Source organism: Rattus rattus, chromosome 10 (assembly GCF_011064425.1).
Source record: "Rattus rattus isolate New Zealand chromosome 10, Rrattus_CSIRO_v1, whole genome shotgun sequence".
In the NCBI taxonomy this organism is placed as follows: Eukaryota; Metazoa; Chordata; class Mammalia; order Rodentia; family Muridae; genus Rattus; species Rattus rattus.
In genome coordinates this window covers 77,389,797-77,403,977 of record NC_046163.1, presented here as the reverse complement: position 1 = coordinate 77,403,977, position 14,181 = coordinate 77,389,797, and the positions used below count along the sequence as shown (strand labels likewise).

Genomic DNA, 14,181 nt, shown 5'->3' with positions numbered 1-14,181 from the left:
CCAATGGAGGAGTTAGAGAAAGGACTGAAGGAGTTGAAGGAGTTTGCATCCCCATAGGAAGAACAACAATACCAACCAACCTGGCCCACCAGACCTCACAGGGACTAAACCACCAACCAAAAAGTACACATGGAGGGACTCATGGCTCCATCTGTATTTGTAGCAGAGGATGGCATTGTCTGGCTTCAATTGGAGGAAAAGCCCTTGCTCCTGCAAATGCTCATTTCCCCAGTATAGGGGAATGCCAAGGTGGTGAGGTGGAAGTGGGTGGTTGAGAGAAGTAACATTGGCATAAAAGCAGGGGAAGAGGGTATCGGGGGGGGGGACTGGAAAACGGGATAACATTTGGAATGTAAATACATAAAATACATAATAAAACATAAAATAAAATAATTAAAAAAAGATTGGGTTGAGCCTCCTCTTTTGAACTTCCTGAGATCACTGCAAAGAAAGTTATATTGAGAAATGGGTGACATCACACAAAAATCAGTTAGAATGATTCTTTGTAACTTAAACATGACACATAGGAAACCATGGAGGGAATTTCAGTGGAACAGAAATGAGGATCAGTTTTTGTTGTGGCCTATGAGCGAACATAGGGATAACTAGGAGTTATTACAATATGATGAAAGTTCCTAAATTATTTCGGATATATAACATAAATGATATGCATGACATCAAAAATTTACCACTTACCTGTTACATAATTCCTGAAATGAATGGGAAGAACACATCTGAGCATGTGTGGGTTAGGGTGGGGAGTACACCTGCTTAATTGGTGAATGATAGGAATTGTAATTATAACTTGTTATTTTGTAATGTTTGTCTCTACCATGTGGGAGCCGGAGGTCAACCTCAGTTTTCAGTGTTGAAGAAATGCTGTCATCCTTTTTTCTTTTTCTCTTTCTTTCTGTCTTTCTGTCTGTCTTTATTTTTTCTTTCTTTCTTTTTTCTATTTTTTTTCTGGACACAAAGACTCTTATAGATCTAGAAATACCATAGAGTAGACTTAGATTGGTTCTCTAGCTAATTGAAGAGATCTCCGTGCCTCTTGCTCCCGAATTACAAGTGAATGACACCACATTTGATATTTTACCAGTATTCTAAGACCTAACTTAGGTCCTTGTACTTCTTCTACATACATTTCCCTTACTAAACTATATCCCAGCCCCTTGTTTGTTTATAACTTTAATGAAGACTGGATGGTAAAATGGGGCATATTCTGTTGAACACTTATAGATATTTGAGTACCTTTATATTTCCTGTCCTCTTTACACATAAGACCAGTGGAACACAGACAGTAAGATGGATTTCTTTCCTTTCTTTGTCTATATAATATTCACCATTCAATTTATAGTCCATAATAAGCACACACTTGGTATTTGCAGTGTCCAAGAAAGCAGAAAAACCTAGAGCAGAGACCTTATATTGACACAGGAAGATAGCATATTTATTCTCCTGACCATATTACCCAATTCCAATATATATATATGCTGTTACTAAATAAGAAATATTATGATCTAGGTAAGAAAAAATAGTATTAAATAAGATGGTATGAGTACTGGTTTGTGTTAAAATTATACAATAAACTACAATGTCAGGTTTCTGAAGAGAGTTACTCAATGAATGTGTATAGAAACAGAGTTATGGATGGAGGAACTAAATGGAGAAGTTTGGTAATTGTCTTGATACACCTGATTTTCCCCAAACTCAGCAACTCATTTACCCCTTCCTATGACTGTCTCTCTTCCATTCTAGCCTCTGCACTATAAAATGATGAGAAAAGTATTATGTAGATGTTCAATTGGGGATTAGAGATCAGGGGCAGGGCTAAGGTGATGAAGCATTTCTGTTGCCAGCATGAGGATTTGAGGTCAGATCTTTGAGTCTAAGACAGTCTAAGAGGGATGACAAACACTTGTAATCCCCGTGATGGTGATAGAGGAGATAGAGACAAGCTGTTTTTTGTGAGCCAGGGGGCCAGGTAGTCTACCCTATTTGGTGAAGTTCTAGGACAAAGTGAGATACAGTCTCAGACTAAAAGGGAGGACTGACCAATTGCACTGTGGTTGTCTGCTGACATTTAAATAATACATGTATATGCAAAATCTTCCCCACACAATAGAAATTTGAAGAATCTACTGGATCCGTTCAGATTGAGAAAAATAGAGATAGATTTCTGTGGCAGCCCAGGAAGGAGAAGAAGGAGGGGAGCAAAGTAGAATCAGCAATACATGAAGCCAGCGGTGATTTTTAAAGGGACACCTTAGAAACTGAGGCCTGGAAAAATCTAGCAGTGACATCTCTTCAGCTTTACGGTGTGAGGTGAACAGCTATAGCTGTCAGTGGGAACAATGTGTGCAGCCTTTCTTCAAGGATTTATCAAACTACACTTCAGAATGAGGAAATCCTACAGTCCACATCTGAAAGTATGTCAGAGATATGGAAGGAATTAAAGAATGGTAATCATAAGAAAAAGAGGGGAGGAAGAAGGGAGAATGGGCAGCAAAGCTGGGTTCTATTTAATGTGTCAGAGCATGTACCACATGGGCTTCTCTGGTTACTTGTTTTTAGGGAAATGTCCTTTGAAAAATTTGCAGAGGGAAGACAAAAATATGACAATAACCTATACGGTTTCTAAGAGAATAGAAGCCCAAGGAAAGACCTTATTTTTCAAAGATGAAGGAAAGTGTATTTTGTTTGTATTTTTGGACAACTGATGAGCCATTTTGTGTCTCTCTTGAGAGATAATTTTAAAGACCATCCTTCCCCGTTTGAGACTGCAAGTAGTTTGCAAATGGAATTAATACCTTCTCAAATCCTGGGCTATGGCTTTGTTTTATTTTCCTACAGATGGACCAGCAACTCTTCAGCTATAACTTCTCCACGAAAGTTGAATTCTGGACACTAAAGTCACTTGTTCTAGGCAAAGTCACAGGTCTGATTTTCTATTCTATACGTGTCATGACTGTTGTTAAACTTGATGAATTTGTTTTACTATGTTGGTGTGTCCAATGATTCAAATATGAAGGCATTTCTCCCACCTACAGTCTTGATACAGGCTTTTAAGAAGGATATACTAAGACACATATATCCTAAAGGTACAGAATGCCACTCATGTTTGCTTTATTAATTGGTTAGTTCAAGATTAATGATTAGTTCTTTGTGGTAATTATTTTTGGTTATTATTAGTAACTCATGGGGGAAGTTAATGAAATAATAAAATAACATTTAAATTTAAAATTATAAAATTTTCTAGATATTCAATAGTTTATTTTCATTTGTTTAATTATAAACGAAACAAATGAAGTAGGAAACTGAGCTGCAAAATGAGGATTGAAAGCTCAAACTAGAAGAGTGGATCTTCTTGTTTTCATGCAGTTTTTGTGAATTTTCCACTTTGGTTTGAAAATATTTATTGCTTATACAACACTGCATTTTTTATACTTTCTTGAAGAATTGGATATGATATCTGTCTGATCTATAACATTATCTCTTAGAGCATAAATGCTTTCTGGATTTAATTAATGTAGACAACAGGACTTTGCATTGATCACAATATGTGTCTTACCCATGTCCTTATTTTTTAAATATATTTTTATTTGTTTTAAAAGCCTCATATATAATCTTGAATAGAATACATAGCTGAATTTAAAGTTTCCCTCATATGGGCATGTGAATAATGTATGGTGCATGTACACATTCACATCTATGACCATGAATAAGTTTTTCCCATGGGATGCTTTTGGAGATCAACAACGTCAAGTATTTTCTACCTCATTTAAGACAGATCACTTTGTGGATTGGACAGGATTCTTGCTTATGAGATTCTGCTGATTCTGTATTCTCTTCCCACTATGCTTTAGAAGCATAGTGTTTTTAAATAGCTGTACTTCTAAGTCTGGCTTTTTGTGGGTTCCAGAGATCCAAAATCAGATCTTCAAGTGGCAATCTCCCAGTCTTTGATTACCTGAATAATCTGGGTATCTGTGGTTTACAAATTAGCAAATACAAATCTTCATCAGATTTTTGAAAGTATCTGTACACTTGTATTTCTGCCTTTCCCCTTATCTCATTTTGATGTAGGAAGATCATTTTTCTAGACAGTAGAAGGGTGTCATATGTCAGTTGTGGCTAGAGGGAAGAGGGAGGGGCATGGTAAGAGGAAGAGGGAGAAGGAGATAACCTACAAGTGCATTCTCAGTTCATTCAGCTTTTTGATTTGGTTCTTTTTGTTTTTGTTTTTGACACTATCACATTCCTTGAGTCTGCTGGTCACAGCACAGTTCAGAAAACATTAGCAATTTTCAGAATCTTAAGCAGAAATGGACTCAATACCAGAAATCACTGTGTATAAATTTTTTAAAGCCCATAACTCGAAGTTTTGATATCACCTTTTGGAATGACTTCTCCAAAAGTCTGAGGCTCTTTGTGGGGCCTATGGGGTGCTCTTGGTTACCTGGTAATCCTGGAAAAGTATCTAGTAGCTGCTGTGACTTGTGAAAGAATGTAGATTTGCAAGACAGAGAAGTTATTCTCTGAAAAATGACTGCAGAGAATGAGTTGTGCTAACAGTATAACAGCTTAGCTAGAAAAAGAAATCATTAACCATTTGTAGAATCTTCTAGGTTCACAAAGAGCACAGAATTTCCAGAAGATAATGTGAATGTAAAATTCGTCAAGAAAATGTCAGTTTCCAAAGAAACAGACGATGAATTAATCCATACATATGGATTAATGATGGCCTCCTTTCTTACACTACCCCCTGCCTAATAATAACAGTCATAATAATAAAAATGCTAGTTCTATATGGGCTTCCCCTCCTCATCCTCCCCCCATTACCATCCTCCCCCAACAATCACGTTCACTATGGGTTCACTCTTGGAAGGACCAAGGGCTTCCCCTTCCACTTGTGCTCTTACTAGGCTATTCATTGCTACCTATGAGGTTGGAGCCCAGGGTCAGTCCATGTATAGTCTTTGGGTAGTGACTTAGTCCCTGGGTCTCTGGTTGGTTGGCATTGTTGTTCATATGGGCTCTCGAGCCCCTTCAAGCTCTTCCAGTCCTTTCTCTGATTCCTTCAACGGGGGTCCTGTTCTCAGTTCAGTGGTTTGCTACTGGCATTCACCTATGTATTTGCCTTATAGAAGGGGAGGGGAAGGGGTTAGGGAGATGTTGGTCCAGAAACCTGGAAGGGGAATAACAATCGAAATGTAAATAAGAAATACTCAAGTTAATAAAGATTTAAAAAAAATGATAGTTTTACAATTGATTATTTAGGGTCACTAATGTGAGACCTTTGTTAAGTTTTACTTCTTGTTCTCTGTATATTAGAAATTTTTGCTCTATACAGAAATGTGATTTTCTCTTTTCTGAGCCTAAACTTTCTGAAATGTTATTTTTCTGTCTTAATGTCTCTGAATCAAGTTTTATCAAAGGAAGATAGTTATCTCATCTTGATCTCAGAAGATCATTTTGGCAGACAGCAGAAGGTTGTTATATGTCAGTTAGGAATATAGGAAAGTGAGAGAGGAAAGGTAAGAGGGAAAGGGAGAGGAAGCACAAGTACATTCTGAGTGACTATAGTGCCAGGAGCACTGGTACATAACTGCTAAGAATGCACACTTCTCTCAGGTCCGCATCTATGATGTTATGAAAGGAGCTAGAAACTGATGAGAATTGGCACTGAGAAAATTGCAGACATGCATGCTAGTCACTGCCATCCTTCTTAGGCACAGATGTGAAATCCAGACATGTCAATGACCATACACCTTTTTTCTTCTCTTCTTGTATTTGAAATTTAATCAATTGGTTCAAGTTTTGAAAGTTCTAATCTACTCCATACACAGAGTACACAGCTGCTTTGATTATATGTTCTTAAGCATGGGAAATTTAGTATGTAGTTGTGTGTTGATGTGCAGTTTTATATGTCTGGTTATAGATTTCTTTTTAAAGTTTGCAACTTGATATTTTTATACTTCCCAAGTCTATGTATTAGTTTATATTTCTTTTTTGTTTTGAGTTACATTTAATATTCATCCTTATTCATGAATTCTTAGATTTTTCAACTTATCAACTATTGACTATTTTACAATATATGTATTTAACTCTGAGATCTAAATTTGATCAATTTCATCATCACACGTTTTTATGCTTCATAAATTTTGCTGTCAAACTGTATGAATTGTAGCCATATGAAAACATACTTTTTACTAGTGATTGTCTGTGTGTATGTGTAAGATCTGTGTGTAGGTGTGTGTGTGTGTGTGTGTGTGTATGTGTGTGTGTGTGTGTGTGTGTGTGTGAGAGAGAGAGTGAGAGAGAGAGAGAGAGAGAGAGAAGGAGAGGAAGAGAAAGAATGGGTATATGATGTTGAGAACTTGTTTCATAAATCCAAACTAAATTAAGAATTATCAGATATTTCAGGTAACTGCTTTACCCAGGAATTCATTTGTAGTCCATTTTTTATGTACTTTTAATCCTTACCAATCCTACATCCAATAGAGGGCTGATATCTAATACATGCAAAGAACTCAAGAAGTTAGACTCCAGAGAATCAAATAACTCTATTAAAAAGTAGGTTACCAAGCTAAACTAAGAATTGTCAAATGAAATATTCAATGGCTGAGAAGCACCAAAAGAAACAGTAAACATTGTTAGTCATCAGGGAAATGCAAATCAAAACAAGCCTGATATTTCACATTACATCAGTAAGAATGGCTAAGATAAAAAAAAAAAAAAAAAAAAAAAAAAAAAAAAACCTACTCAGGTGACAAGAGATTCTGGCCAGGATATGGAGAAATAGGAACACTCCTCCATTGTAGGGGAGATTGTAAGCTGCTAAAAAAACACTCCGGAAATCAGTCTGGAGGTTCCTCAAATATTGAACATTGTACTACCTGAGGATCCATCCACATCACTCCTGAGCATACATGAGCATACATCCAAAAGATGCTCCAACATATTATAAGGACACATGCTCCACTATGTTCATAGCAGCCTTTTTTATAATAGCCAGAAGTTGGAATGAACCCTGATATTTATCAATAGAGGAATGGATACAGAAATTGTGGTACATTTACAAAATAAACTACTACTCGGCTATTAAAAAACAATGACTTCATGTAATTTTTAGACAAATGGATGGAACTAGGAAATATTAACCTGAGTGAGGTAGCCCAATCACACACACACACACACACATACACACACACACACACACACACACGCCCAGAAGCTCAGATTACCCAAGATACAACCCACATGTCACATGAAGCTCAAGAAGTTGGATGCTTCAGTCTTTCTTAGAAGGGGAACAAAAATATTCACAGAATGAAATTGGAGCAAAGACAGGAGGAAAGGCCACTATCCAGAGACTGACCTACCTGGAGATCCAGCCCATATATATACAGCCACCAAACCGAGACAATGCCAGAAGTGCATGCTGACAGGAATCTGATATAGATGTCTCCTAAGAGACTCACTCAGATCATGCAAATACAGACGTAGTTGTTTGCAGCCAACCATTGAACTGAGAACAGTATCCCTAGTGGAGGAGATAGAGAACGAATTCAATGAGCTGAAGGGATTTGCAACACTGTAAGAACAATAATACCAGGGGTTGGGGATTTAGCTCAGTGGTAGAGTGCTTGCCTAGCAAGTGGAAGGCCCTGGGTTCGGTCCCCAGCTCCAAAAAAAAAAAAAAAATACAATAATACCAAAGCTCCCAGGAATTAAACCATCATAAGGAGAGTACACATGGACAGACCCATGGCTCAAGCTGCATATGTAGTATATGTAGCAGACAGATGGCCTTGTTCGGCATGACTGGGAGGAGAAGCCCTAGGTCCTTCCAGGACTGGATGCCCCAGTGTATAAGAATGCCAGGGTGGGGAGGCAGGAAAGGGTGGATGGTTGGGTTGCAGGGGAACAGACTCCTAGAAGCAGGAGATGCAGGATGGGATAAGGGGTTTATAGATGGGAAACCATGGGGGAAAAGCAATAACATTTGAAATGTAAATAAAAAATATCCAATAAAGAGACATCCTGAGCCTGCAGGACAGATTGCCACCTCTACACACCTCTGACCACATCCCTGGTCCAAGAGGAAACTGCATAGTGCCTCTGGACACAGGGAAATAGGAACAGACAACCGCTGGATACCCACGTACCCACGGATATGGTCTGTACCCAGGACCAAACTGAACTGGTCAAACAGCTCCTCGCACCCAAATCCCATGGGGGACAGAACTGTACCCTCAGAAGTGTGGTTACTCCTGAGAAGTCAGAGGAGACTACACTCTGCCCATATTACAGACCCAAGAGTGAATGGCATAGCGCCAACAGTGCCTACTGGATGCAAGGACCTAAGAGCAATCAGGGGCAGAACCCTTTGACTCCTGTTCGAGCCTAGAGCTGGAAGACAGTCTCCAGAAGTGCTGACACACCTGAGAGCGGACATAATACACACTTTTCTGCTACCAAGTGACCTGCCTGGTGGATTTGGGACACACAGAGGCAGAAGTCCTCTGAGTCAGGGCACTTCCTGTTTCTGCCTCTGCCTAGAAGTGAACTGATACCATCCCACAGTTCCCTGCACCTAAATCTGGTGGGGAAGAGAGCACACCTACGAGTGCAGACATCCTAAGCCCGTGGGACAGACTGCCACATCTGCACACCTCTGCCCACATCCCTGGTCCAAGGGGAAATTGCACAGTGCCTCTGGACACATGGATATAGGAACAGACAGCTGACAGAACCTGTGGTTCTGGTCTGAGCCCAGAACCGAACTGGCCAAACAGTTCCCTTCACCCAAACCCCATGGGGGAGAGAGCTGGACCCTTAGAAGTGTGGACACTCCTGAAAAGTCAGAGGAGGCTACCCTCTGCCCACAGTCCAGATGCAAGTGGGAATCACCTAGTGCCAATAGTGCCCCATGGGTGCAAGTACCTAGGAACAATCACAGGCAGTACCCTTTGATTCCTACCCATGCCTAAAGCAGGACAGTCTCCAGGAGTGCCAACACACCTGAAATCATAGCACCTGTTCTCATAAAAGGCTGGAAGAAAACAGGAAAACAGTGCTACATGAGTGCTGACACAGAGGCCTACAGCAGGGTCAAGTCACTCTCAGAAACAGAAGACAAGGAAACACCAGAGACAACCCAATGGCTAGAGGCGAGCTCAGACACCCAAGCAAAAGAAACCAAGACTACTTGGCATCATGAGAGCCCAGTTCTCCCACCAAAGAAAATATTGCATATCCAAACACACCAGAAAAGCAAGATTTAGATTTAAAATCACATTTTTTGATATTGATGGATGACTTTAAGAAAGACATAAAGAATTACCTTAAAGAAATGCAGGAAAACACAAAAAAACAAGTAGAAGCCCTTAGAAAGGGAACACAAAAATCCCTGAAAGAATTACAGGAAAACATGAAAAAACAGGTATACAAATTGAAAATGAAAATAGAAACAATAAAGAAATCACAATGGGAGACAACCCTGGATATAGAAAACCTAATGAAGAGACAAGCATCACCAACAGAATACAAGGGATAGAAGAGAGAATATCAGGGGCAGAAGACACCATAGAATACATCAACACAACTGTTCAAAGATAATGTGAAAGGCAAAAAGCTCCTACCACAAAACATATAGGAAATACAGGACACAATGAGAAGATCAAACCTAAAATAATAAGTACAGAAGAAAATGAAGACTCCCAACTTAAAGGGCCAGTAAATATATTCAACAATATGTTATAGAAGAAAGCTTCCTATACCTAAAGAAAGAGATGCTCATAAACATACAAGAAGCCTACAGAACTCCATATAGATTGGACCTGAAGAGAAATTCCTCCTGTCACATCCTATTTAAAACACCAAATGCACAAAACAATGAAAGAATATTTAAAGCAGTAAGAAAAAAAAGGTCAAGTGACATATAAATGCAGACCTATAAGAATTACACCAGACTTCTCACCAGAGACTATGAAAGCCAGAAGATCCTAGACGGATGTCCTACAGACCCGAAGAGAATACAAATGTGAGCCCAAGTTACTGTATCCAGGAAACTCTCAATTAACATAGATGGAGAAACCAAGGTATTCCATGACAAAACCAAATTTACACAGTATCTTTCTACAAATTCTGTCCTACAAAGGATATTAGATGGAAAACTCCAACACAAGGAGAGAAACTACACCGCATAGAAAGCAAAAATATAATTTATTTGCAATGAAACCAAAAGACAGACAAAAAAAGCAAGGAAGAAAACATAATTCTACCTCTAACAATGAAAATAACAGGAAACGACAATCACTATTCCTTAATGTCTCTTAATATCATTGGACTCAATTCCCCCAATAAAAAAACATAGACTAATAGGCTGGATAAGTTAAGAGGAGTCAGCATTTTGCTGCATGCAGGAAACACACCTTAGCAGCAAAGACAGAAACTACCTCACAGTAAATGGCTGGAAAACAATCTAAGCAATGGCCGAAGAAACAAACTGAAGTTGCCGTTTTAATTTCAAATATAAATGACTTCAACCAAAAGTTATTAATAAAGATAAGGAAGGACACTTCATATCCTTTGAAGGAAAAATCCACCAAGATGAACTCTCAATTATAAATATCTATGCTCCAAATACAAGGGCACCTACATTCATAAAAGAAATCTTACTAAAGATCAAAGCACACATGGAACCTCACACGATAACAGTAGAAGATTTCAACACCCCACTCTCATCAATGGAAAGATTTGGAAAGAGAAATTGAACAGAGACATAGAGAAACTAACAGAAGTTATGAACCAAATGGATTTAACACATATTTACAGAACAATACATCCTAAATCAAAAGGATATACCTTCTTTTCAGGACCTCATGGAACCTTTTCCAAAATTGGCCATATAATTAGTTACAAAACAGGCCTCATCAGATACAGGAAGATAGAAGTAATCCCATGCATCCTACCATATCACCACACATTAAGACTGTTCTTCAATAACAACAATAATATCAGAAAGCCCACATATACATGGAAGTTGAACAATGCTCTACTCAATGACAACTTGCTTAAGGAAGAAATAGCGAAAGAAATTAAAGACATCTTAGAATTTAATGAAAATAAAGACAGGACATTCCCAAACTTCCAGGATACAATGAAAGTGATACTAAGAGGAAAATTCATAGCTCTGAGTGCCCACGAAAAGAAAAAGAAGAGAACATATGTCAGCATCTTGACAGCACTACTAAAAGCTCTAGAACAAAAAGAAAAAAACAAAATAAACCGAAGAGGAGTTTAAGGCAGGAAATTATCAAACTCATGGCTAAAATCACCCAAGTAGAACCAAAGAGGACTATAAAATTTATCAAAAAAAAACAAAAAAACAAAAAAACAAAAAAAACAAAAACAAAAAAACAAAACAAAACAAAAAACCAGGAGCTTGTTCCTTGAGAAAATCACAAGATAGATAAACCCTTAGTAGACTAACCAGCCATCACAGTGTTTATCCAAATTAACAAAAATCAGAAATGAATAGGGGGACATAACAGAATCTGGGGAAATTATAAAGAAAATCATCAGATCCTGATACAAAAGCCTATATTCAACAATACTGGAAAATCTGGAGGAAATGGACAATTTTCTAGACAGATAAGAGGTACCAAAGTTAAATCAGAAACAAAGTTTCTAAACAAACCCATAACTCCTAAAGAAATAGAAGCAGTTATTAAAAGTCTCCCAACAAAAAGCGCCCAGGTCCAGATGGGTTTAGTGCAGAATTCTATCAGACTTTCATAGAAGAATTCATACCAATACTATCCAAATTATTCCACAAAATAGAAACAGACAGAGCACTACCAAATTCCTTCTACGAAGCCACAATTACTCTTATACTGACACCACACAAAGACCCAACAAAGAAAGAGAACTTTGGATCAATTTCTGTTATGAATATTGACACAAAAATACTCAATAAAATTCTTACAAACCAAATCCAAGAACATATCAAAATGATCATCCATCATGAAAATGTAGCCTTCATCCCAGGGATGCACGGATGTTTTTATATATGAAAATCCATCATTGTATTACACCATATAAACAAACTCAAAGGTTAGAACCACATGATCATTTCATTAGATACTGAGAAAGCATTTGACAAAATTCAACACCCCTTCATGATAAATGTCCTGGTATGATCAGGATTTCAGGGCTCATATCTAAACATAGTAAAATCAATATACAGCAAACCAGTAGCTAACATTAAACTAAATGGAGAGAAACTTGAAGCTATTCCATTAAAATCAGGGACTAGACAAGGCTGCCCACTCTCTCCCTACTTATTCAATATAGTTCTTAAAATCCTAGCTAGAGTAATCAAACAGCAAAAGGAGGTCGAAAAGATACAAATTTGAAGGGAAGAAATAAAAATACCACTATTTCCAGACAATATGATAGTGCACTTAAGTGACCCCAAAAGTCCCAGCAGAGAACTAATTAACCTGATAAACAATTTCATCAAAGTGTCAGGGTATAAAATTAACTCAAACAGATCACTAGCCTTCCTTTATTCAAAGGATAAACAGGCTGAGAAAGAAATTATGGAAATGACATCTTTCACAATAGTTCCAAATAATATAAAATATCTTGATGAGACTTTAACCAAGCCAGTGAAAGATCTGTGTGACAAGAATTTCAAGTCTCTGAAGAAAGAAATCAAGGAGATCTCAGAAGATGGAAAGATCTTCCATGCTCAGGGATTAGCAGGATTAAAATAGTAATGTTGGCCATTTTGCCAAAAGCAATCTACAGATTCAATGCAACCCCATCAAAATTCCTACTCAATTCTTTACAGAGATAGGAAAAGGTCTTTTCCAATCCTACATGTGATAGTGGACTAATATCCAAAATGTACAAAGAACTCAAGAAGTTAGACTCCAGAGAACCAAATAACCTTATTAAAAAACGGGGCACAAAGCTAAACAAAACATTCTTAGCTGAGGATTATCGAATGGCAAAAAGCACCTAAAGAAATGTACAACATCCTTAGTCATCAGAGAAATGCAATTCAAAAAAAACCCTGAGATTCCACCTCACTCCAGTCAGAATGGCTAAGAAAAAATCCCAGTTAACAGCAGATGGTGGTAAGGATCTGGAGAAAAAGGAACACTCCTCCATTTTTGGTGAGATTGCAGACTTGTACAACCACTCGGGATATCAGTCTGGTGTTTCCTCAGAAAAGTGGATATTGCAGTACCTGAGGACCCAGCTATACCTCTCCTGGGCATATACCCAAAAAATGTTCCAACATACAGCAAAGATGCATGCTCCTCTATGTTCATAGCAGCCTTCTTTACAATAGTCAGAACCTATAAAGAAACCAGATGTCCTTCAACAGAGGAATTAATTCAGAAATGTGGTACATTTACACAATGGACTACTACTCAGCTATAAAAAACAATGACTTTATGAAATTCATAGCCAAATGGATGGAACTGGAAAATATCATCCTGAGTGAACTAACCCAATCACAAAAAAACACGCATTGTATGCACTCATTGATAAGTGGATATAATGCTCAAATTACCCTAGATGCACAGAACACATGAAACTCAAGATGGATGATCAAAATGTGAATGCTTCACTCCTTCTTTAAAAGGGGAACAAAAATATCCTTGGCAGGGAATAGGGAGGCAAAGTTTAGAACAGAAGCAGAAGGAACACCCATTCAGAGCCTGCTCCACATGTGGCCCATACATATACAGCCACAAAACTAGGAAAGATGGATGAATCAAAGAAGTGCAGGCCGACAGGAACCAGATGTAGATCTCTCCTGAGAGACACAGCTAGAATACAGCAAATACATAGGCGAATGCCATCATTAAACCACTGAACTGAGAACGGGACACCCGTTGAAGGAATCAGAGAAAGGACTGAAAGAGCTTGAAGGGGCTTGAGACCCCATATGAAGAACAATGCCAACCAACCAGAGCTTCCAGGGACGAAGACACTACCCAAAGTCTATACATGGACTGACCCTGTGCTCAAACCTCATAGGTAGCAATTAATAGCCTAGTAAGAGCACCAGTGGAAGGGGAAACCCTTGGTCCTGCTAAGACTGAACCCCCAGTTAACGTGATTGTTGGGGGGAGGGTGGTAATGGGCGGAGGA

General features: G+C 38.3%; 1 protein-coding gene across 1 annotated transcript in view; it reads left to right on the top strand.

Moving 5' to 3' along the window:
• Nucleotides 1–14,181, top strand: part of LOC116911635 (contactin-associated protein like 5-1) — a 910,869-nt gene that overhangs the window by 842,457 nt on the left and 54,231 nt on the right. Inside the window, exon 21 of the mRNA XM_032915594.1 lies at nucleotides 2,854–2,938. Coding sequence (XP_032771485.1) covers nucleotides 2,854–2,938 — 85 coding nt within the window. The remainder of the gene's footprint in view (nucleotides 1–2,853; nucleotides 2,939–14,181) is intronic.